The sequence below is a fragment of the Drosophila grimshawi genome, unplaced genomic scaffold (assembly GCF_018153295.1).
Source record: "Drosophila grimshawi isolate 15287-2541.00 unplaced genomic scaffold, ASM1815329v1 contig_44, whole genome shotgun sequence".
In the NCBI taxonomy this organism is placed as follows: Eukaryota; Metazoa; Arthropoda; class Insecta; order Diptera; family Drosophilidae; genus Drosophila; species Drosophila grimshawi.
Window position 1 is genome coordinate 7,768,581 of NW_025063240.1, and position 27,191 is coordinate 7,795,771.

A 27,191-nucleotide genomic window follows, 5' to 3' on the forward strand; every position below is an offset into this window, starting at 1 on the left:
CGCGCTCCGCTCCCACAAAAAAAAAAAAATCGAAAAAAAAAACAGAAAATAATATCAGCAACAGAAAAAAAAACAACAACGACGACGACGACGACGACGACGTCGCCTTGCGCCAAGTTTCTTTTCGTTTCGCTTGGGTTTTGGATTCGGTTTGTTGTACTTACAGTTTGCTGTTGTTTTTTTTGGCATTTTGTTCGATTTTTTTGCGACGACGACATCTAATAAAAAAAAAGCTGCACACATGCATGCATATGTGTGTGTGTGTGTGTGTGTGTGTATTAAATATCGCAGACTGCGTGCAAATTGCCAGCAATCAAAAAATAACTAACAAAAAATATAAACGGGCAAAAAGAGAATAAACGCGCCTACAACAAATACAATCGACAACAAACTAAATGTTTGCATAAACAAACGAATGTGTGCATGTGTGTGTGTGTGTGTGTGTTTGTAGCACACGCTGCGTATACGCAACGCTAAAAGGCAAGTGAGAAGCAGAAAATGAAGAAGAAGCTGCAGCTGCCAATATAATAATAATACAAAAAAAGAAACAAATGCAAATAGATTTCTCGATTGAAATCATTGAGCAGAATATTTGTCAACGTTTGCAAAACTGCAACTGCAACTGCAGCTAAAGAAAAAAAATTGTTTGAGGAAAAAATATTTGATGCAGCTGTGGCAGCAGCGGTAAAGCGGGGGTGTCTCTCTCTGCTGCATCTCTGCTGTAACTCTCCCACTGCATGCATGCATGTGTCTGTGTGAGTGTGTGTGTGAGTTGTTCTGTAAGCACGTGCAATTGCACAAGTGTATTAGTGCCTCTCGCTGTGCTCGCTCTGTGTGTGTGTGTGCGTGTAGGTGTGTGTGTGTGTGTGTGTGTGTGAAGCAAACGCCGCTGCAATTTGCAATTTTTTGTCTACACTGCGCGCAATAAACTTTTTGAGGTTAGCGTTAGTCACACACACAAACACACACACACACAAATACACACACACACATACACACACATTCATAGATGCATACATGCATTTTTATGTATACGCGCACTAATATAGCAGTTATACAGTTATGCATTACACAGCCCCGCCCCCACCCATCACCCAGCACTCCCATCTCCCACAAAAATATGCATTTAGTGCAGAGTCAATTTTCGGTGTGTGTTTATTTCTCGTGTGGTCTTTTTTGTTTATGCGACACACAAAGTTATCATTTTTGTTGTTGTTTTGTTGTTGTTGTGGTTGTTGTTGTTGTTGCGGTCTCTTCGCCGGCTGCCATCCAAAAATGTGTTATTTGCTTTTGGTTTTATAGTTTGTCTTTGTTTGTTTTGTTTTTGTTTTTTTTTTTTTGGTTTTGGTTTTGGGGTTGGGTGTTGCGTGGCGGCTAAATGCCGACTAAGTCGCTTTTATGGCCTGTCAATTAGTTAATTTGAACTGAAGGCGTATTTTAATGCATTTAGTTAACACTTGTTTGTCTCTGATTTTCGCTAGTTCAACTTGCCCCACAACATTTATGTCTTTCAGGAATAGGCAACTTTTTAAATGTCATCTTAAAAATTGTGCAAAAATATATAATTACTATTATTAGTATACTCTGAACCCATATTAAAAGTGGTTAAAAAAGTATCAGGCAGTTAAGTAATGAACAGGCAGATGGAAGCATCTACTACCACATAAAGTATATATATATTACATATATATTCTTGATCAATTTCGTCAGTATAAGCAAGCCGAACTCAGAGACTATGAGAGCTGGCAAGAATTTATAGTTCTTATGCCATTCACATATTGACTTATCGATAATTGTGCGATTTATCGATAATTGTGCGCGTTTTGCAAACACCAATTTGATACTAATCGATTTTTGATAGCTTTAAATGCTACAATTGTAGAGATATAACTGCGACATATTATTGATATACTCAGCAAATATTATTAAGATCGCATAAGAAACACTGATTTTGTTAAGTAAAACGTTTTTTCATCTTAAACAAATATTGGCAGGCCTATTATGGTATTTAATAGCTGTGTGCAGGGTATATCGCAGTCGAGCAGTCTCGACTAAATCATTCTAACTTGTTTAAACTAATTAAATTCAAACTGATACCTGTTCTAAATATGAGATAAGTTTGGATTTGGGTTAAATTCAGCCAAATGCCAACTTTTAATTCAATTAAGACCTTAAAACTATAGAAGAATTTTGCATTAAAGTAGAAACTCTAAATACTCATTAGTCTATATTTAAATAGACTATGAAGTAAACTCAAAACGTAACTTAATGTTCTCATTCACTTTAAGAATAGACAACATTAAATATGTATATATTTTGCCAGTAATTAATGGTGTTAAAGGGTTTTTTTTGTATCTTTTCCACTGCTAAGATACATTTCATATACAATTTAATGCAAAATCATCCATGCAATTGATTAACTTTATCAAAATCCTGTTCTCTATTTTTAGCATTAACAAAATCAACAACAACAACAACAACAAAAACAACAAGAACAAGAACAAATTCAATGAAGCAGCGCAACCAAAAAGGAAATCCCATCTAATAAACATTTGGGATATTTTTGGCATAACTAAGGGAAACACAAATTTCGCAACAACAAAAAAAAAAAAACAGAAAAAAGGAGAAAAAGGTGAGTAAAAAATGGAATAGCAAATTAATAAATGAATAAATTGCCAAAGCGTTGCGAAAATTAAATGAAAATCGAGTTAAAATAAAAATAAATAAACGAAGAACTGAAAAAAATGCTTTGCGCGTAAATCAAGTTGACAAAATGCAAAGCAAAAAAATGAAGCGGAAAGCGTTGGAGAGGGGGAGTGAAAAGAGAAGTCACACACAAACACACACACATGCACACACATACACAGAAAACGGCACTAATGAGCAAGAGCAAAGAGAAATACGCAAAAACTAAAAGCAAATAAAGTAACAAAAAAAATTTGCCACAAATCATTTGCGATTTTTTCGTGGGTTTTTTTTCTCTTCATTTTTTTTTTTTTTTTCTTTTTTTGCGAATTCCCCCTGAAGCTAAATTCGTTTATTTGGTGTGAGTGTGTGTGAGTGTGTCTGAACAGTGAGAGAGCGAGAGCGAGCGAGGGAGAGAGAGAGAGAGAGTGAGTGAGAGAGGCAGTGGGAGGGGGATATAATCTGTGCTGGTGCGTATCTACAAATGCTGTATGCGAATGTCAGGCCATAAGGGAATTTGATGAATTATATACCAAAAAAAAAAAGAAACAAACACACCAATTTTTTTGCACAAAAAACTAAAAATCCACAAAATGCTGAACAACAAAACAAGCAAAATCACTTAATTGTGTGCCCCAAAGTGTTCCACTGTATATATGTGTGTGTGTGTGTGTGTGTGTGTGTCTGTGTGTGTCTATATTGTGTTGTGTATCTTTCAGATACATCTGCAAGAGTCTAATGCATGTGTATCTCGTGGAACTGACATCCAATCGGAGCGGCCATCTATCATCAGAGGCAAGATCTCAGTTCGAATTGTTGCCGGCTACAAATTTTGTATTTTTGTTTGTCACCCAGCGAGTTGATTTTTCGAAAATTCGGCGCGTTAATTAAATGTACAGATATTTACATAGAACACGATGCGAATGAATGGCTAACTTGGAATTATAACGAACGCAAAATACCCTAAGCCATCAATCAATCAGCCATTGAATATTTGATTGTGAAATATAAATCAATAAATATAGCAATGGCAAAGCGCTTGCGATTTGTTTTATATTTTAATTATATTTATATTTTATGCCACTTATCGATTAAATAATTTTCTTAATGATGGCTAATAAATCAATAAATAAGGCGAAGTTCGAGCACATGTTTTCAATTTCCATTATTATAAACGATTCACTGCTAAATTTTATATAATATCTACTCAATAGTTTTTACGAATAAAGAAATATATACTTTTAATATCTATCAATTAGTTTCGGTGAATAAAGAAATATTTATTTACACTTCCACTCGAATTATTATTATTTTTTTTGAAGAAAGATATATTTATTCTTAATGTTGATTTTTTGAAAAAAAAAAAAAAAATATTTATTATATTTATCTATTCATTAGTTTTTATGGAAAAAATATATATCCCATTTCCATTAGTTATTTTAACATATATAATTTTTTTTTATAAAGAAATATATTTATTTATTTAATTTTATTTTATAATAATTTGCATAGCCTTCTTTTCACATAAATATTAAAATTTAAATCATAAATTTCTCTTTGTCATATTGATTACCTTTTCAAAAATAAATAAATAAAAGTCTTATTTGCTATAACCTTATTTCTTATTTAAATTATAAATTTTGCTTAATAATATAAATGAATTCTGCAAAAATGTTTGCTCCAAACAGATGCAAACAAAACGTGCAACAAGCGCCTGCAACCAATGAGGCAACAACATCTGTACCTGATGCAGCTAGCAAAACGTTTTTGCTACGTTTCCGTCAAACATTTTTGCACAAATATTGGAAATGGGAAAAAGAAAAACATAATTACAAAATTGGACGCTTGGACGCGTTGGACGCCTTTTTATGACTCATTTTTTGTTTGACTCTTTTTGGCGTGTCGCAAATGAATTTTTTTGCGCTTAGTCGTGTGTCGTATCTGACAATTGTGCTTTACCTGTGTAGTTTATTGCTCTCTCTCTCTCTCTCTCTCGCTGTCTCTCTCTCTGTCTCTGTCTCTGTTAAGCTCTCTCTCACTTGTAGTTGGCTGTGAAGCTTTTGTGTATTGAATTAGACTGCACAAATTACGTTAAATTTTTGGCGCTCTTTTTTGTTGTTGTTGCTGTTATTGCTGCTGCTGCCATCGAAGCAACAAGCGCAAAAAAGTTGCCATTTTTCTGGCTGCTGCTGCTGCTTGTTGTTGTTGTTGCTGTTGTTGTTGTTGTTGTTGTTTTTTTTGCCCTAACCTTGAAATCAAATTTTTATTGTTTCGTTTTTTCTTCTTCAACGCGACTTTTTGGGCTATGCCAGATAAATACAATAGATAGATAGGCCCCTGGGTTCTAATGTACCTCTGTCTGTGTGTGTGTGTGTGTGTGTGTGTGTGTGTGTCTATGTGTGTGCTCACTGTATACAAATTGAAGTTGTGTATCAATTTGAAAGTTATATTTCTTTGAGATCTTTTGGGAGTGGAGTTATTAATTTATGGGAGTGCTCAATTACTTGTACAGCTTAAAAAAAAAACAATTTTAAATGCAAATATTTGTGTATACAAATTTAATCTTTAATTTAGCTAATTAAATGTTGAATTTGATTAAAGTAAGTAATATATTTAGTGAGGCCAGCTTGAAGTAAAATCTTTTAATCTAAATATTAGTTATCTTTGATAGTTTATTTTATATTAATCAATACACTTTTTGTAGTTGCCAAAGTTCATTTATTACTTAATTGAAAAACTATATCTTTTAAATTGTGACTTTTTTTTTGAACGCAAATCGATTTTTATCGATAAAATTATTTAATTAACTTAATTAACGAATGGTATATGGTAGCAGATGGTTCGAGAACTTTAATTCTATTTTTAAAGTATCTTAAGTGTTTTACAGTTCGACTCGGCTGTTGAGCTAGATCAGGAATATATATATATATATATATATATATATATCTGGGATCGTCACTGCCTGCACTTTTTACACATTTTTAATGGGTTCAGGGTATTTAAAAAGTTTATTTGATGAGTTGGTTTTTGTGCACGTTTAATAGATGTGCCCATCTCATCAGTTTGAATGGCATTAGTTAAGTATACGCCACATCGCCCGTATGTTCCACTTTTTGATATTTTATAGCTGGCAAATTTCTGTTTGCCAATTTTTGTGCACGCTTCGTTGGCAGTGAAAGTTGTCAACGTTTGTTGGCCACGTTGTTGACGCCCCCCCACGATTTCTACTCTAGTTTCTGTATCTTGTTGCCCCGTTTTGCCACTGTTTTGCCTCTTGCTCTTGCTATTTCTCACTATTTCTATTTCAATTTCAATGGCGTGTGGGCAAGCAACGTTTCCACCAATGGCAGCCAACGCTTATGGCCATTAATATGCGCAATTTTCAACTCTTGCATCTTTTTGCTGGTGTCTGCTGGCATGTGCATTTGTGCATTTGTGCATTTGTGCGAATATCTTGTATCTGTTACTTGTATCTTGTATCTTTTGTCTGACGGCTACCAGCACAACGCGTGCCTATTGTCTGTCGGCTGTCAGGTGTGAAGTAGGTGGAGTTTTGTCAGCTACTCGAATAAATTGCCTCTCGATTTGCTCGGCTAATCAAATGCAATGAAACAAAATTACTGAATGCTTTTTAATGGGGCAATGGACTATTCCGATTTATTTTGAGTGTGGCATGAAAATGACTTGACTGAAATATATAAATGAGCGCAAGTTTTAAGGAAGAAATTCAAAGTGAAAACCAAAATTAAGCTCGACTAGAATGCATATCTTAAGCAGAATAATTCTTAAAAGGAGAGACTAAGACGAATCAGATATAATTACAGCCACAAATTAGGCCAGCTCCTTTTTCCATTATCAATTCCTTAATTAAAACTGAACATATCAGAGTAGAGAATCCATATCTCAGAAGTAAGGGATAGGATAGGATAGGATGGTCAGTAGCAGGGAGTAATAATAACAATAATTCTAATAATTTATGAACTGAGAATGGAGTCTCAAATTTGGCTAAACAACTCAAAATTACTCGCGAGCAGCTTTGTCAATTTTTGCCATTTTAGGAATTCATTTCACACAGAATGATTTATGAATCTAAAGCAAAAAAAAATGCAAACGGATATTAAAAATATATATATTTTGTTATATGCATAGAAACATTGCTCATTCTTCGATCTACAGTTAGTTCAAACAAGTTTTCAACAACAGACTCCATCTGTCTATTTCTATTTCGAACTCTAAATTGAGATTCACAGACACTTCAAACACTTCAAATTTAAGAGGACCAGATTCCAGCTAGCTGTCTTGCAACAACAACAGGAGAAATACAAGTGATCAGCATTTACGATCGTTAAGTTGAGCATCTGACCAATGGATCTGTTAACACTCATTCATTTAAATGGCCGCACACGCATTTAAAAATAAACCGCTCATTACATTTGTACGAGCGGAAGAAGACAAAAAGCAACAAAAGGCGGCAACAGCGAAGAGCTTGAAAAACATACAAAAAAAACGAAAAAAAAAAAAAAAAACTAAAACAAACATGCCGTGCTTATAGATAGATAGTCTGACTGGAACTGGGACTGGGACTGGGACTGTCAAGGCAGGAGGGGGGAGGGGGGTTGTAGCTGTGGCAGGGCAACAACTGTAGCGACAACGAACGCATAAATTGCAAACGCTGTCGCGCTGCCAATGGAGCGCAATAATTCACAAATAGCAACAGCGACTTGGACGGCACGAAGTGCAACTGCAACTGCATTGCCACAGAGTCAGCACCCCCTCCTCAAACCCCCCAACCCCCCTCAACTGCCACTACCAGGCTGGCACAGCTGGGGCGGGCGCCGTTTGGCGGCTGTTGCATGGCAAAGAGACTGCAACTGAGACTGAGGTATATCGGCTGTATCTGGCCGTCTCTGTTTTTTTTCTTGCTCGAGTGCGACGCGTTCATTTGCGGGTTCAAGGTAGTTTAGTTTAGTTCTCTCGCCTCAAACGATTCGAACTGGCACTCGCACTCACACTCGCACTCACACTCACATTCACACTCACACTCGAGTCTTAACACGATGCGTTGCGTTGCGTGGCGATTTGTTGTTGTAGCGTCAAGTTGTTGTTGCAATTGTTGCTGCTGCTGCTCTTTCTTGTTGCTGCTGTTTATTGTTATTGTTTACGGCTGACACGCATTGCGTTTTCAATTTAATTTTTACAATTCATTTCGTCAGCGATTTCGATTTCGATTTCGATGTGGATTTCTTTCCACGGCTTGTTGTGACTTTGGGCATCAGCAGGAAATTTGCTAACCTGCCACCGATTTAAATGTCGTTTTAAATGTTAGTTATTTTTCATTAAATTTTTACAATTATTCTTAAATATATATTTAATTAATTTATGCCTGAAACTTGATCGAAAATAATTATGATAATCTTGTGATAATCATAGTAAAGAACACTCGACTTGCAGCGAGCTGAAAAACTATTTAGGTCTTCAAAGTGATCATTAAATATAAGACAAGGATCTGTTAAAGTCTAGGAATTTTTCAATTAATTTTTACTATTATTTTTAAATATGCAATTTGCCAAGGGAACAGAAACTTAATCGAAAATAATAATAATAAACTAAACTCACTTTAATTGGGAAATGCACATTTATTGCAGAGTTTTAATCGAAAATAATTATCATAAATAGTAAGACAAATCCAAGTCAATATTATGATAATGGATTAAGTTAAATTACGCTTAATGACAACTGCGATCGCAAATGGTCTGTTAAAAAAATAAAAATAAACATAAAAATCGGAAATGATCTAATCGTGGTAATGCTGCCAACAAGTTAATCAATGTCTTCTGGGCATGGGCCACAACAAGAACGCTATAAGCCAATTACTTAGCTGTGTTGAATGTTTTGTCTAATGCATGTCGAAAGATTGGCCAATGATGAGAGCCAATAACATTGGCCAACTCAGGTTGGTCGGCTGTGCTCAACTGTTTATGGCCCAGCCGCATGTTTCTACATGTATATTGTTAATGGATCTGTTCGTTTAGGACAACAGGCCACGAACTGGGCTGAGCGCGTGTGTGTGTGTGTGTGTGTGTGTGTGTGTGTATGTATCTGTGAGAGCCGTATGCTTGCCGAGACCTTGATCCCGCATTAAAAACTTGGCACGTTGTCGTGGGGCGCAACACAAAAAAAAAGAAGAAGAAAACAACAAAAAAAAGGAGAAAAGAACATAGCAAAAATATAAAAGACAACAGAGGCAAAGGCAGAGGCAGAGGCAGAGTCAGCGGTAACGTCAGCGTCGGAGTCGAAGCCATGACAACAAAAGGAGGCACAACAACATGTGGCCAGCCTTCGATTTGGGGATGTGTGTGGGAGAAGTCGCAGCAACAGCAGCAGCAGCAGCAGCAGCGAACAGTTAGCGTTAATGGGGATAGTGGGTTAGAGGATGGTGTGCTGGGCGAGGGGATGGGAAAAGGTCAGGGGGATGCGGGGGAAGCGCTGCTTGTGCCAGCCTGCTTGGCATGCGGTGTCCATTTGTGTGGCACTCCTCTCAATCAGCCGTTGATGATCTTCATTGTTTTTAATTTGCGTCGCCTTTTTTTGCTTCTTTTTTTCCTTGTCTTGTTTCATTTTTTATATTCTGTTAAGTTTCGTTTGTTGTTTGAAATTAAAACTTGAACTTTAGAATGCTTTTAAATGTTTTTGGTGAAATGCGTTCGGCATGCTAATTTTTTGAGAAGGTCAAATTTGCTAATCTGAGAAATGAAGCCAAAAAAAAGAAGAAAAAAATACACAATACTAAAAGAGTAAACGGCAAATTCTATTTAAATAATTAAAAATATTTAAATTATTATATATATTTTTTTAAATTAATTAACAATCTATTTGCACTTCTTTTACTTGCAGTTGTTACCAAATAATATTGGAAGCCGATGCCCGAAAACTTATTAACGAAATTGCATTTTCAGTCAGGGTTTTCGAATAACCATGTGAAAAATACATGTTTCTAGGTAACAGATTGAAATCAATAAAGCAAAAAAGCGCTAAGAATAAATATAAAGAAAACATTTTTAATATAATTTCAACTAAAACAAGGAGAAAGAATCGAACAAAACTAAATGAGACACTTAAGAAGAAAGGAATTTTAACTGAAAACAACAAAACTGAGGAAAAACGCAGGCCATGAAAAGAAACAATTGAAACAAATAAATGAAATAACAACAACAAAAACAAAACAAAAACAAAACAAAAACAACAAAAAACAAAAGCAAAAACTGCAAAAATGTGCAGCAAAAGTCAATAAACACAAGCAAAGCAGTAAAGCGAGCGCAGAGCTTAACGATAGTGAAAGTGTGTCCTGCCAAAGGACATTGCACACTGCACACAACCCAGCTACAACAACAAAACTAATCTAAAACAGTAAACAAAAACAAAACAAAAAAACCGCAACAGCAACAACAACAACAAAACACAAAATGGCCATAAATTTCTCGGCCTCCTTTGCGGCCTGCATAGCGGCAGGCCTGAAGGTTCCCCGCCAGATAATGTACTGCATCACCCAGGACACGGGCCAGCCGTACGTCCTCTACAAGGACTCACAGGACGCGGAACGGAATGCCGGCGCCATTGGCGCCAGTGCCGCACAATGGGGCAGCGACATGTACCCAAATATTCAGCAACAGGCCCAGCAACATCTCAGCGCCCAGCAGCAGCAGCAACAGCAACAGCAGCAGCAGCAGCAACAACAACAGAATGCCACAGCTGCCGCACAAGCGGCTGCAGCTGCCGCAGCCGCTGGCCAGCCGCAGAGTCCGCCCGGTGGCCAGGAGCCACGTGACAATGGCAGCGGCGACGGACGCCAGCAGCAGGTGTCGCCATCCTCGAGTCCGTATCCATCGGTGGTGCAGCAGCAGCAGCAGCAACGGGCCAATGGCAATGCCGATGAGGATGCCATGAATCAGGTGAGCCCAAATCAAGGATTTACAGTTATTCTTGATTCAAGTGCAAAGAGTCGAAAAAGTGTAGACAAAAATCTTAAACACAGAATTATTTCTAGATTGAGTTTGTTTATTGACTTTGACTGAAGTTTACTCAAATAATAACAAATACTTAAAGCAAACAGCCTTCAATTAAGATAATATGTGTGTATATCTTGAATCAAGTGGAAAAGATATGAAAAGTGAACAAAGCGAACAGAATTGATTATCCAGAATACATTCTTAGAAAGAGTTTATTATTGAAAAAGTAACAATCTTATTTGAACTTGATTATTTTCTTAGTTTCTATTTTTATTTTGAGTTTCTAGATTTTAATTTGAGTTCGGAATTCTTAATTAAAGATACGATAAAATACGACAAAAATAGTTTGTAATTTTTTACAGCTGACAATTTGTACAAGCAAACGAAATGATTAAATTTGATGTAAGAAAATCTGAAAATAGTTTTGGTAAATTGAAGAAAATTCGCTATAAAAAAAATTTTCCACAATCAGAAAAAGTGTGTACTGTAATTTATAATTTATTTATTAATTAATTAATTAATTTATTCATTTCTATATTTATTTCTTTATTTATTTATTATTCATTTATTTATTAATTTAAAGTCAATTAAAGTCAGTCAATATAACAAATACAAAAAGTACAACAATTTAATCAAATGAAATTTAAAATAAATTTTAAAATTATAAATATAAATTAAAAAATATTTGCAACATTTCTGGGATTTGCGAGAATATATTTGCAGCTTGTCTAAAAGCAGAAGCCTCAATCAATAATCTTTGACTTGAGCAGATTATTATTTGTATATATATTGGATATATATTATGTAAAGCACTTTCTGACACGCTCTCTGCTCTCTGCTCTCTGCTTGCAGCTTGCCAACCAACAGAACTCCGCGCCAAATCCAAACCAAAGCAGCAACGAGCCGCAACATGCGTCGGCGAATGGCGGCGAGGCTGGCAATCCGCACGTGCAGCAGAATGGTGGCGGCGGTCAGCCGCAGGGCGATCCGCGGAATGGCTTTCAGACGCCCGACTATTATGCGCCACGGCATGGGGCGGGGCCGCAGGGCGGCATGCTGGCGCCACCTGGCTTTCCGCCGCTGCACTATCTCAAACAGGACGTGCTGCCGATGGAGCAGAATGGCGGTGAATCGTATGCGCTGCCCGAACTGCTGCCCGGACAGCAGCAGCAGCAACAGCAGCAGCAGCAGCAACAGAATGGGACGCAATCGAACCCAAATGCTGGCCAAGCGAATGGCAGTGCCAATGAGGGCAGTGCGGCGGCCAATGGCCCAGCAACGGGCGCTGCTGGCAATGGGGCAACGGGAACAACGGGTGGTCGGACGGGACCCGGACGCCCGCAGAAGAATAAGCCGCACAGCGATCTGCGGCTATTCAAGTGCCTCACGTGCGGCAAGGACTTCAAGCAGAAGAGCACACTGCTGCAGCACGATCGGATACACACGGACGCCCGTCCATTTCCGTGCTCCGAGTGCGGCAAGCGATTTCGCCAACAATCGCATCTGACGCAACATCTGCGCATCCACGCTAACGAAAAGCCATTCACGTGTCCGTACTGCTCGCGCAGTTTCCGGCAGCGCGCGATACTCAATCAGCACATACGCATCCATTCGGGTGAGAAGCCCTTCGCCTGCCCCGAGTGCGGCAAGCACTTTCGCCAGAAGGCCATCCTCAATCAGCATGTGCGCACCCACCAAGGCGAGCGACAGTTAACACATCCATTACCGATAACGATAACGATAGCGATAGCGCTTGATCGCCATGCAGCCAGCAGGGCCGCAAGGCAACCAGCCAGCATTCCGACCCACTTGCAACACGCAGTTGCAGTTGCAGCTGCAGTTGCATCTCTCAGCTCAGTAGTGCTCGTAGCGCGGATCGTCAGATTCGCAAACGTTTGGCTAACAGCGTTTGCAGCAATGCAAATCCCTTGCAAAATTCTTAAAACACACACATACAAATTGAGCGATGTTTTGGCCTAAATTCTAAATTATCTATTTATATATATCAATTTACATCTTTTCTTTTAACCTATTCAAAATTCAAGTTGTTGACTGTTTGAGTGGCTTTGTAAGTGGTGTGAAGTGGACAGCGAAGTGGGCACAAAAATAAATAAATAAATGTGAATTAAATATCAGAAAACATATCCAACTTAAAATAATTAAACATTTATTTTTCTTCTTAAATTGAATTTGTAAAACGGCTCGAAACAATTTCGTTTCTTAGCTTATTTGCTCTTAAAGGAATTCTTAAATAAATTTAATAAGAATTATTAAATTATAATTTACAATTAACGAAAGCAAATGCAGGCAATTCAAATAATTTCAACACTCCATAAAAAAAAAAAAAACAAATTGAAGAAATCATCAAAAATTTATTTTGTCATCATGTCAAACAGACTAAAAAAAAAAAAAATAAGTGAAAAAAAGTTCATTTCATTTATTTGCCTCAACGAGTCAACAACTTTATCAAGCAAAACCAAAAAAAAAAAAACAAAACAAAACCAAAAAACCAACTAAAAAAAGTCTTTAGTTTTGTAGTTGAAGATGCTAGGTGACTTTTGTGATAAGTTCGAAGATGGCTGTGAGCCAAATTTAAGCGCTGCTAACAGTGGCATTCTCTGGCTTGATTACTTTCATGTGTACCCCGCCGCGGATCAACACGTCTCCCCCACAGATGTCTCGCCGCATCTCATCTTCAAGAATGGGCCCCATCCGACGCTGTGGCCCTCGGATGTGCCCTTCCCGGGCGATGAGACGGATAGCAAGGGTGACATTGCCGCCGCCGGCGGTGGCTACCATGACGATGATTCCCAGGGCACACCCGATGGCAGCGGTGGCATGCACTATCCCTCCTACTTCAAGGATGTCAAGGGTGAGTAGACGAGTCACATGCAAGTCCCTACCATGACACAGCCTTTTAATTGTTGTCCTACTAGCAGGCCAAAAAATATTGCCCGAGGTGTTGCAGCATATCGGTGTGCGGCCGGCGAATATGCCGCTCTACGTGCGCTGCCCCATCTGCGACAAGGAGTTCAAGCAGAAGACAACGCTGCTGCAGCACGGCTGCATCCACATCGAGTCCAGGCCGTATCCCTGCCCGGAGTGCGGCAAACGCTTCCGCCAGCAATCCCATCTCACGCAGCATCTGCGCATCCATACGAACGAGAAGCCCTTCGGCTGCATGTACTGTCCCCGTTTCTTCCGCCAGCGAACCATTCTGAATCAGGTGAGCTATCCCAGATCCCAGATCCCAGATTCCAGAATCAATCCCAAATTGAATAACACTGATTGTTTTTTTATATATTTTTCAACTGTTTCATTTGGATTATCCTTTTGGCAGCACTTGCGCATTCATACCGGTGAGAAGCCGTACAAGTGCACCCAGTGTGGCAAGGACTTCAGGCAGAAGGCGATTCTGGATCAGCATACGCGCACCCACCAGGTAGTTGTAGCCTAGCCAAGCCCCCCACGATGTTGCCCCCCCGTTCTGCCGTTGTTGTTGGTCATGTCTTAATACACTTTGCTCTTTTGTATCCTTGCAACAGGGAGATCGTCCGTTTTGCTGCCCCATGCCCAATTGCCGGCGACGCTTTGCCACCGAGAACGAGGTGACGAAGCACATTGACAACCACATGAATCCCAACAGCACCAAGGTGCGACGCCAGCAGCAACAGCAGCAGCAGGTCCAGCAGCAGCAGGTGCAACAGCAGCAGCAACAGCAACAGGTGCAACAGCAGCAGCAGCAACAGCAGCAGCAACAGCAGCAAAATAACGTTGCTGCCTCCGCTGCCGTTGTCGCCAATCATCTGATGAACGATGTGAAGAGTTTGGCTGCCCAGCAATTCCTCAACAACAACAATCCCGCCACGGTGGACAACAAGGCAAACATATTGCCGGCGCGCAGCATGGTTGCCAATGCAGCAGCAGCGGCGGCAATTGCCCAGCAACCGGTTGTGAAGAACGAGCTCTATTTTCCGCAATGCTACGGCCCCCCCTTCCAGCATCCGTTCCATGCCCAGCAGCAGCAGCAGCAACAGCAGCCGACTGCGGCGCATGCGAATGGACCCACGCCGCCGGTGACTGTAACTGTGGCGAATGCGGTGGCACCTGGCGGTGTGGTGCAACAGAATTCGGCCACCTCTGTGGTGGCTCAGTGACATCCCACCACTGGAGCAGCTGGAGTAGTACAACAACAGCAGCAGCAACAGCAGCAACAGCAACAGCAGCAGCAACAACAGCAGCAGCAGCAGCAGCAACAACAGTCGGTGGTGACGGCAACAGCCACACATCATACGGCAACACAGCCAGCACCAGCACCGACAAGTGCACATCATATCACTTCCGCGGGAGCCGCAACAGCACCGCCCACATCGACACACGCCCCAACGGTGGCAGCGCCGCAGACGGTGACGTTGTCGATAACGTTGCCGCCGCCGCCATCGGCGCATCCGCCGCATCCGCATGCAGGACATGCGTTGGCGGCCACGCCCAATGGCGTTGCTCCACCACCGCCGCCGCCCACACTGTCGCACGCGATACCCATACACCCACACATACACTCGATATTCGGATCTCTATGATGTCATCAGTAAGCCTCCACAACTCACATCATCCAAAACGGCAGCAGCAACAGCAGCAGCTGCAGCAGCAACAGCAGCAGCAACAGCAGCAACAGCAGCAGCAGCAGCTGAGCACTAATAAAGCATAGCAATTGGAAATAAATCAACAGTGTTGCAATGCGCTCTAGCCACGCCCACAATTTTGCAAAAATTATTTAAAAACAATCACAACAAAATCTACAGTTTTGTGTCGCTGCTCAAATTTAATTAAATTTCACAAGAATTTCAACTGAAATTGAGCAGCGAAACGGAACGGAATATTCGCGGTATTTTATAAGTTTGAATAGGTTTTAAAAGGTTCTTTAGTTGAAAACACTAAACACACGAAATTCTCCTAGTTATTAAAACAAAAGTCAAAACACAGTTTTGGTAAACAAAAAACAAAAAAACAAAAACAAAAAGAAAAAACAAACAAAAAAAAAGTCAGAACGAAAGATGAAAGATGAAAGATGAAAGATGACGATGACGAGTACTAGTCTTTTCGAAAAGGACTCTAAACTCCTTTGCAAACACGAACACAAATTGCATGTAGAAAACCATCAAACATCAAATGCAAAATGGTCAATATATAAGAAGATGAATGAACTTTGAGAAGATCAACCAAAACACAACGTTATACGATTCCTTTTTCCAATAATATTTCGCTTTTAGGATCTTACTTTACATAAACAACACATATATTTATAGAGAGAAGGATCAACAAACACACAACAGAGTTATACGATTTTTTAGGCGTTAGGATAGTTGGCACAGCAACTTCAAAGTGAGAGTGGCAGAAAGGTAAAGACCGAGTAAGACAGCGACAGAGAGAGAGAGAGACAGATATAGAGAGAGAGAGAAAAGTTATCGTGATAGATGGGGCAGCTAGGGATAGGGATAGGTATGCGGGGGGAGAGGCAGGATGCGGGCTTAGAGGCATTGGACGTTGCGCTGAGCAAATTATGTTTTTATCTTTTGGCAAGGAGACAGCAGCTAATTTATATGATTTACAAAATATATACATATATATGTATATATATATATAGATATATATGTGTATATATATAGTATATATTTGAGTTATGTTGTAGTATTGGAATCTTGATTTAAAATGATCTTCGGTTTACTGAAATGATATAATAAAGGGATTATATATATATATATATATATATATATATATACATATATATCTGTATATGTATATATATTTATATATATATATACTTATATCATTATTATGTATGCACTACTAGTTTATCTTTGGTTTACTCGTATCACAAGTTAGTGAAAACTTTGATTGGGCTTTTGCTTCTTATTTCTATTAATTGAGATGTGATTTTTTATTATATTTAAAAAGAAAAACAATACACAAACAACAACAAACAAAAAGAAAAACAAACATTAAAAACAACTAATATGCAATTTATAATTAGTTAGAATATTTAATTTTAAGTTGTAAATTAATTGGAAACAATCATTTGTTGTCTTCCCTAATTGTTTGCTTGTAATTTATGTTGAGTTTTATTTAGTAATTAGTCATATACATATATACCCACAAAATATACCCAATTATGTCCACACATAGGCAAAAACCCCAAAAACCGACCCCGAAAAACCAAACCCAACCAAGCAAAACCCTGAACCCGAACCGATCCAACACACAAGATGTTTATACAAATAGCAAAAGGTTATTCAGATGTGACTCTTCAGGTGCCATACATTAAAGAACAATAGTCAGAGATGCACTTAATCGAAACACTCGAAACACTTTTTAACAACTATCGTTAACCAATCTGAAACTCTGAAAATTCTCTTATCAACAACTGTGTGGATATAAAAATCAAGATATAAAAAAAAAACAAACAAACCAACAACAAATTTAGTTTCTTATCAAATTTTCCAATGTACCGTCAAAGCATTTATAATTGTTATTAAACTAATAGAATATGTTTCCTATAACAACAAATGAACAGAAATTAATTATAATTTAGCAGTCCCCATTTTGCAAGTAATCTACTCATTATTTAATATATATACATCTATATGTATAAATATATATCTATATATATATATATACCGGTAGAGATAATGTTAAGTTTCAATTCGATATCCAATTGCGAAATTGATTTGTTTTTACTGTTTTAGTTTTTAAAATTATGTTTGCATCTATTATTTAATCATTTTTAAATAAACCAACAAATAATTTTACACTTTTTTTCTCCTCATTTTCCTTTTGAGAGTTTTCCAATTTTAATATGGAGTAACTTTTGACTCTTGAAACATTTTTTGGCATTTACACTACACAACAAACATATTTTTCGGCTTGGGCATGGCGTCTGATTTTTGTGATAGGCTCAGTTAAAAAAAAAAATACTTTTCGGGAAAAAAAACGAGCTAATAAAAATGTAAATAGTTATCTTTTGGCAAATTAAAAATTAATCGAAAATACATGCAAAAGTTTTATAAATAGTTTAAAAATGAAAATTTAAGCAAAATGAAAAAAAAAAGATATTGTTTGTCATTGAACAAATTTTATTAAACACCTTCGGAAAAAGGTTAGTCAAAATTTTAAAACACTTTTTAGGCACATTGATAAAGAAGAACAACAATATTGCATGTGGCAAACAGAACAACAACAACAACAACAACAACACAACAACAATTTCTATGGTGTCCAATATCGAAGGCTTTTATTGGAATTAGACCAAAAAATGCAAGAACAGCATGATTTGCTATAAATATTACCAAAATTAACACTAAGCTATATACTTTTAGGCCTTTTTAGACAAAATTTTTAACAATTCTTTTTGGCTTTAAACGAAACCGAAATTGGAAAACAAAAAACAAAACGGAAAACCGAAACGGACACACACAAAACGACACTTTTGGCTTTAAATCAAAATTATGTTTAGTTTTAGTTAACTAAAGTAAATATCTACTATAAATATTTATATCAATTATAGCAAATTATGCTATAATTCCAATAAAAGCAAAATTTAGACTGAATGTCGCTGTGATAAATGCAAAATAAAAGAAAAACAAAAACAAAAAAACAAAACTTACGATAAATAACGATAACATATAAAACTTTTGTAAATTTTTAGGCATAAAAACAAAATTTAACAAATACACTTAATCAAAACGAAAAAATGAACATTAACATACATTTAGGCGCTAAAAATTAAAAAGAAACTAACCAAAATTTTCAAAAAGCTCCACTTAAAATTGTAAGCAGCCTAAAAAGCTGCTGTTTTAGACTTATAATTTGAATAATTTCTTTCATACTTAATTCCCTATTATTTTCCATAAAACTTATGATTTTTGTAGTTGCAAAACAAAATTGAATATAGAAGGAATCATATGAAAAATGCATAGACAACATGAAATGAAGGAAGGATGTGTAAATCAGCTGCTTCAGTGGAAGTCAGAAAAAGTTAGCATAAATGCTGACTGCAATTCAAAGTAAAATTAACAAAATAATGATAAACCGGCTATGACAAACCTATAGGAGGAGTAGATGATGATTCTACTTCGAAGATACAAGTATCTTAGGGGAAACACTTGACAAACGTGACAAACAGCCTAGACAGACAAAGGGGCTAAAATAAACTAGTTTAAGCCATATAAACGAACCAATCCTGAACACCAAATCAAAAATGAGAGGGGGAGAGAGAGAGGTAGAGAGAGAGAGAGAGAACCCTGAACAAATAGTTAAAGTTATAGAGCAGAGTTCTACACACAAAGTTACAAGCATACCTAACAACCAACAATAGCCCAATTTAAATAACCAAGAGTACAAATACAAGTAATTTTTATAGCAGAAATTTTAATTGCAGTCTCAATAAAGCATCCATTAAACCAATATGGAACTACATATAACCCAAAAAATACACACACACAACACACACTAAAAAGGCATGGATATGAAAAAGAAAAAAACCAAATACAAAAAATACAAAAACTACCAACTTGGCAAATCAAAAACTTAAGACACGAAAATGCGAATTTCGAAAGTTGCTTTTCGAAACGACAAATGACAAGCAAAACGAAAAAGAATCCTTTCTTCTTAAAATTTAAACGAGAAATTATAATACAAAAAAACAAAAAAAAAACAAATACTAAAACAAAAAATTATGATAAAGAAATGTTTCCATATAATATTTGAGGATAATGTTTTCCGAAATAAATAAACATAAAACAAGAAATTATTACACTTCCGGCTTACAATTCAGACAAACAACCAAAGCAAAAACAAATTCATAGAAAATGCCTACAAAAACAACAACAACAACAACAATGAAATAACAACAACAGTGTATATATTTGTATATAGAATGGTATAGCAGTGTATCGGGGTAATCTACAAATGATGAATGGATACAATGATATGCCGGTCTATATATGAATCTATGCCTGTATAATTGAGTACAGCCGCTTTCGCTTTCTGCAATAGTGATAATAGTTTTAAGTAAACAACCATCGTAAAACCATTAAACAAATCAAGAAACAAAGAAAAACCTACAAGCAAATCAGCAAACAGTATGAGAAATATTTAAATTATAGATAAATACACATTGAAATAGAAACGGTAAGCATTAACTGAAAATGAATAATAATAATAATTATAATAATATTAAACATAAAAAGAAATATGAAATGAAATGAAGATCTGACGCCAGAAAGCGTTGTAAGCCCCATGAAAAACTGTATGATTTGATATCAAATTGAGGCTTGAGCTTGATTTGATCCATTTTATTCGAAACCATTTTTAGTTGAATTCTCAAATATCAACAATAACATCAACATCAACAACAACAACAAGAACAAGAACAAAAATATGAAAGAAAAAAGAACAAGTAACAATGGAATATAAACATAAATAATGCTAGATGCATACTATATACTACAGTATGTACTAATGAAAGAAAGCAAATAGCATATAGTGCATTGAAAACCTAAACTCTTATATTATATGTATGGTGTATTATATTTTTTAACGTATTTAATACATACTCTATATATATATATGATCGATCTATATATATATATACATATATATATATATATATATATATCTACTTATATTTGACGTAAACATAAAAACATTGAGACAACATCGCAGCCAGAAAAATAGTAAGAATTGCAAAATGAACAGAACAGTACTGATAAAAACAAAGAAAACTTGTAAAATAGAAACGGATGATATAAATATATAAAAAGGTAAAACTGATTTTATTTAACTGTAAAGCGAAACAAAACAAAAACAAACAGCAACAGACAACAATAGCCTCGTTAGTTTTAATGAATACGAATGAATCAGAGAAAATAACTCTATACAACAAATAATATTGCAAAAAGTTGAACAAAATGGTTACTTGACAGTTATTGATAGAGTTGGGCTTCTTTTTGGGTTTCGTTGATCAGTCGGCATTACATTAATGATTTTAGTTTTGTGCAACAATCAAAATATGGTTCCTCATTATTAAAATATAACATAGACCTAGACGCAACAGACATACTTACATACATGCAACTGTACAGATCATAAATGAATATACATAAAGCATATAATTACATAATACTCTCAAGATTTATAATGGAGGCCATGGCAGGAGAGAAGAGTTTACCCATATTCTACCTCGAATTTAATGCATTGAATGGCTAATGGCTACATACTTACATATATTTATTAGATTAATATTTATAAGTTATCCACTGACGTACTTGGAATCTTAACTTTGTACTGAGCTCATTAGAATGCCCTTAAATTCTTTTATAATTTCGGTTAAAATATATTTTGAATTTTGGGTTTGGGTTTTTAAACAAATTTGCCAAAATAACAAATGATTTCTTGTTCCTAGACATCGCCAAGCAAAACATTTTTCAATAAATAGTTATAAACAAGAAAACAAGACGGAGACAGAGCCCCTTTTAAGTCAAGTAAGATAATATGATGATGCCATGGTAAACTTTTTGCAATACACACAATGTGCCCATAGAACAAGTAATTTATAATAAACGAACAAATAAAATCAAATGAATTATTTATATTATACTTATATGAAGCAAACTGTTGTTTTTGCAACATAAGAGCCACAAACCAAGAGAAATAGTACCGAAAATATTTTACAGAATTTTTTACAATCAGAAACAGAAACAGCAACAGCAAGAGAAAATAGCAATAAACAATAGTTAAATAAAATGAAAATACAAACAGCAGACAACCAACAACTAAAATACCCAAGGTCAAAACGCGACGAATAACACAAAAAATAATACAATTATAGTAACATTTACTAACAACAACAAAAAAAAAAAAAACAAACAAACAAAACCATTTAAAACAAATAAACTAAAGAAATAATTAAAAAAAAATATTTGACTAAGTGTTAAGTGAAATATGAAAAAGAAAAATTTGTAAACTTGCGTTCGCTTATGTGTAAGAGCATGACAAATAAATAATAATCTAACAGATAACATGAAATAAATAATTAAGTTCTACGAAAAAGTGAAAGACATCAAGAAATACCAATAGAAATAACGAGAGAACCGAACACAATTTGTTATGTTGGCATTTATTTAAAGATTAACAGATTAACAGATTAACAGGTTTACAGATTTACACAGATTTAAAGATGATCAAATACTATGTTTTCAATTAAATAGTACAGTTTGTAATTTGTAATTATTATAAACGATTGACAGGGACTACCACATAATAACCATAGAAATAGCTGAAGCTGAGCAACACAGACAGAACAATAGCAACAAATTTTATTTAAGGTTCAGCTAAGAGATCAACATTTACTTATATTATGCATATAATTATTATTATACTGTACATAAGCAACAATGCACATATGACAAGAATCCCATGAACAGAAAATAACTGCAATAGTACCGAAGTAAGTAAATCAATTATTTATTATTCTTATTCCGCCAAGATACAAAGTGCGTTCGTTGTATAAAATCAAATGAAAATACAAATACAAAATACAAATAAAATAAAAAAAAAACATAGCTAAAATTTATGTTCTAAACTAAATGACAAACAGGAGTGTTTAAAACTGAACACTCGCTCGAAACCCAGTTGAGATTCGTTAGAGTTTCATGAATTTTCTCAATTTTTTGTTAATAACAATCGCAACATATCCGATTTCATAATAAACCCAAACCCTAACTTAAGTTTTGCCACAACATCTTCAAACCCATTGTTGTTTTTTTTTTTTATCAGAAAGTGAGACATAATGTGTTTAATTTGTTTGTTGAGCAGTGTAAGAGATTGAAGCCACAAATCAAACAAAGCAATAGTGATACAAGCTGAACAGGTGGGAACAGTTGTTTTTGTCAGCAACCCAACTACCTGGTCCAGTTGCCATAGCCTGATTACAATTAAAGCCCAAAACAAAACAAACAAACAATAATCCAATCCAAGTGAATCTTCTGATTTATATACAACAACAAGAATACATATAACAAATGCAACATATACCGCAAAACAGCAACCATAGTACAATAAATACATTTTTCTTATTGAGAGCAACTTTTATACAACCGATCAACAACAACAAATGCAAAGCAATAGACAAAATCGCGAGGAAAAACCAATTAATTAATACAGACACTACAAATCTTCTAAACAAAATCAGTTGAAGCAAATCAAAAGAGCGTAAAAAAAACAAATAAATAAATATACAAGAGAACAAAGAGCGGAACTCAACAAGATAAAAATGAACAAAATATAAAATAAAACTATATAGTACATATATTTTTTAAAGAAGCAAAACTAACAATAGCTAAAAACGATTGTTGAACATTTTTATATATGAATTTATATAATTTCTATTTAATTCAAATGAAAAGTGAATTATACATATATAAACAAACAATCAAAAACCAAAAAACCAATGATAAGAAAGAAAAAAAAGAAACTCTTTTTTATATTACAAGAGTCAAAACATCAAGCAAACGACAATTATCAAAAATCTCACTTTACTGGTAAAAAAAAAAGAAAACACAAGAAAGTCAATTGGTAAGCGCAATAAAAATAAATACAAATAAAACAAAAAAAAACTACAAAAAATGCACATGATAAGCAATAAAACTGGCTACAACAATTCATATATTTTCAATTTATTTTATTGAATTCTCTTCAATTTCGATTTGATTTTCAATCTAAACCAATTTTTGTTTCCAATGTCAAGATTTTCCAATTAGTCTTTTGCACAAAACATCAACAACAACAACAACAACAAGATCAAAAAAAAAAATACAACAAGCAACAAAGCGAACATTTCAAAACTAACCAATTACTGGCAAAGCAAGTTTCGAAACTCAAGTTTTACAAAATATTTGTGGCTAATATAAAATGAAAGTATGATAAACGATATGCATCTAGAAGATAATTTTATGAACTTTTGGCAAAGAAAGCGACCAATTGTCCAGAAACTAAATAAAAATGTCTTAAAAATGACGAGGATCGTCATAGAAAAGTTTGGTCATTTTCAAAAATGGTATAACACTAATTTAGAAATCAAACACTAAATTTAAAAATGATGGCTTGACCAAAAGGCAAATATATATATAAAAAAAAAAAACCTTTGATATGATGAAAGAAAAAAGAACATTTCTCGGCCTATTCCAAAACTTAAAAACATCTCGGCTAATACGTAAAAGGAAAAATCCTCTCGGCAATTACAAAATTTCAAAAAATACATTGAGCATTCATGGCAACTACAATTTACATTAAATTACATTTTTGGAGCAAATAAAACAAAATTTACACTTAAGCCAAATGTTTCAGCATCATTTTTTAAAAACGAAAAAATCACACAAAAAAAAAAAACAAAATCAAAAAAAAAATGTTAAAATTAAAATGCAAACGCGGAAACAAAAAAATTCAGCAAACTTTAAGTACTACTAAAAATAAAATACTTTAGGTATTAAAATTAAAAATAATACTAAATTATAGTAAGCAAGAAAAAGAAAAACATACATTTTGAAAGCGGAAATGGGGAAAAATGGAAAATTAAAAAGCAAGCATTATTAAACACGATGGAGAGTAAATAAGTACATACTATAAATAAAATCTCAAAAGAATACAACGGAAATATACTAAAAAACAAAATGAAAATTCAAAATTTTAATTGTTGTAAGCAAAAACTCAAAACAAAGCTATATATACGAGCATATAATCAGCACACTTCTTAAATAAAAAACACTTAACATAAAACCCCAACACTGATGAAGATTCTACTTATCAATCCAAAATCAACAATCCACACACACACACACACAACACACCTACACACACACACACACACACACACACACACACACCACAAATTTTGACCACCTAAGAACACGAAACACTGAAACCCACAAGCCACATTAGCCACGCCCACAAATCTTTCCATTGGTTTAGATTTTAAGCATAATTTTAATAATGTAATCGTCAGCCAAAGTAAACAACAACAAATTTCAAGGCAGTCAACAATTGTCCAAAATTACTCCAATATACGATTTTAAGGCAAAACAGAACAAAAATTGAAAAAAAAAAACACAAAAAAAAATCAAGTCAAAAATAAAATATTTAAGCGTGTAAAACATATGCAAAACGTCGTCTAGTTTAATGTCGTCAAATTTTACTTTTTGTAATAATTATTAATATTAAAAAAAAAAACATATATATTATATAACATGGCAAAAGTATTGTAAACGTCTAATCGACCTACTAATTTCAAAACATAAATCCCCCTTCCAAACAAAAAAACAAAAAAAATGCTAAGCTAAAAATGCCACGGCATGTGCAACCAAAAAAAAAAACATAAAATTAAAATAAAATGAAACTACAATGAATTTCTGGCATCCAAAATATAAAAAAAAAAAACATAGAAACTACTTAAATTACGAAAAAAAAACAACTTATATTATTATACAAGAAAATGGAAAATGAAATAAATTGAATCTTGTAATATAAAAAAAAAACAAAGTCAAATGTTTTAACTAAACGTTGAACGTGAAAAGAAGAATCATATTGAGAAGATAGACGAAAATAATGTCGAGTTTTCAAACAATATGATTTCTATATATAATATATGGAAGGTAAGTGATGAACTGAAAACGCAAGAAAAAAGCAAACAACTGCTTCTGAGACTTTCGATTTGGCTGTTTCCTTGATAATCATCTTACTTTGAAATTTTATTTAGTTATAGTCTTAGTTTTTCCATATCATATCGAGAGGTTAAGCAACATACTTATGAGTGAACTTGGAATTTCAGAATATAGCTGAGCAGCTAGCATATCTCACAGCTTGGCTTCACAGCTATATTTTGATGTACCCGGTTCACATACTTGCATTTTGATGATTGATAATGATTGTTAGCTAGATTTTTTAAGTGTATACGCAGAGCTGTATGAGGTTTGCATGTGATTCTGCTTGTCCAAGATCCGTTCGTATTCGAATTGCTTGGCAAAGTTCCGAGTCTGTGTGAGATTACCAAAGCACTGCAACATATCCGTATCTGATCGTCCACGGGCTGGCTGCGATTTCGTTGAGGCCAGCTCCTGACGCAGCCGTGGCAACAGATCGTAGACTAAAGTATTGGTCGTTGTATAGTTGTCCCTAAGCTCGTCTGTATCCATTAGCTTGACATTCGATGTGGTCGCCTCGTAAAAGTGACGATTTTGCGTTGCGCGCTTCTCCACGAAATAGCGCTCTAATTCGACCCTGTCCTGTCGCTTATTCGTGTAGGTGTCCTGGCTGAGGGAGCGATGCTGTTCGCAGTGATCGCATGGACTTAGTCCCGGCAAAATGCCATTAGTCTTTTCATCAGAGGTGTAGCGACGATCCATCCAATTGCCAACTAACACTTGCTTGCCATATGGCGGTGTTACCATCCTATTCATGTGGAACCAATAAGAACTATAATTGAACAATAAATATGATAAAATCTTTAAAATATTTTAATTGATGAGCGAAACCCGAAAACTAACTAATAAACAACAAACAAACCTTTCAAAACGTACTTGATAAGGAACGATCTGAGAAGGAAAAGATTTATTCTCTTGTAAAGTTATTTATAAACGAACGATTAAACAAATTTTGTATTTGAAATGGTCGATTCGATTCTCATAGTCTTTCAATCATGTCCTTCATCTTAGCACTTTTTGCAGGACTTCCCTGTCTGCCGGAAAAGTCAAGCTTGTAGCTTGTGGCCACTGGACACAAGGGTTCCTTAACATCTGGACGCTTAATTGAGCTATGGGTGCCGAATGAATCGAGAGTGTCAAGTTTCGAGTGTTTTGCCGCATCCTGCTTCTTTGTGGCACTTGCTGCGTTTTCCTCCTGCAACATTTTGGGCCACAGTTCGTAGACGAGGGTATTCAGTGACGTATAGTTGTTGTTAAATTTCTCGGCATCCAAGTATTTGACACTGGTACGCTGTGCCTTCGAATTACCAAACTTTCCCACCTTCGCCTCCATGTAGACGCGTGTCATGTCATTGGGGTCAAACTCCTTCAAGGAGTAATCATCCTGGCTAGTCGTTAAGTGCTGTTCGCAACCGGTATTCTCAGTTGAAATGCATGGCACAATAGTCGTGGTTTTCTGGGGAAGTTCCTGCCAACGAGCTGTGACCCAGTCGCCGGTTAAAACATTGCTGCTGTAGGACGCCTTCGATTCAATGTATGAGTAACGCTCATCCTTTTCGACATGGTCATCTTCTTGCATCATTTTTGGAAAAAACTCACAGAAAATTATTTAAGTAAAGACTAAAAATAAACGTGAAAAGTATGTCAAAAGTATATATCCATAATATAGTACATATGTATATGCCACCTTTGATCTCGAAATTTATTAATTTATTCACTTATCCTAATATTTATTATTGCATGAATTATA

The 27,191-nt window shown here is 35.4% G+C and overlaps 2 protein-coding genes across 3 annotated transcripts; one reads left to right on the plus strand and one right to left on the minus strand.

The window, feature by feature from the left end:
- On the plus strand, positions 1-15,539 carry LOC6557438 (zinc finger protein 768). 2 transcript variants are annotated; one of them, XM_032735627.2, is made up of 8 exons: positions 1-149; positions 2,451-2,632; positions 9,580-10,634; positions 11,544-12,306; positions 13,366-13,563; positions 13,631-13,917; positions 14,032-14,133; positions 14,237-15,539. In XM_032735627.2, the coding sequence occupies exons 3-8, from the start codon at positions 10,149-10,151 to the stop codon at positions 14,846-14,848; spliced, it is 2,448 nt and encodes an 815-aa protein (XP_032591518.1). In that variant the 5' UTR covers positions 1-149; positions 2,451-2,632; positions 9,580-10,148; the 3' UTR covers positions 14,849-15,539. The 2 variants fall into 2 exon arrangements, with proteins under 2 accessions (XP_032591518.1, XP_032591480.2); XM_032735589.2 differs by lacking the exons at positions 1-149; positions 2,451-2,632; positions 14,237-15,539 and having other exon boundaries at positions 10,109-10,634; positions 11,544-12,390; positions 14,032-14,148.
- Positions 15,022-26,188, minus strand: LOC6557402. Its single transcript, XM_001984905.2, has 2 exons — positions 25,695-26,188; positions 15,022-15,214 (listed from the first exon to the last, which is right to left on the minus strand). Exons 1-2 carry the CDS (start codon positions 26,186-26,188, stop codon positions 15,022-15,024), a joined length of 687 nt encoding a protein of 228 aa, XP_001984941.2.
- Positions 26,189-27,191: the final 1,003 nt, after the last annotated feature.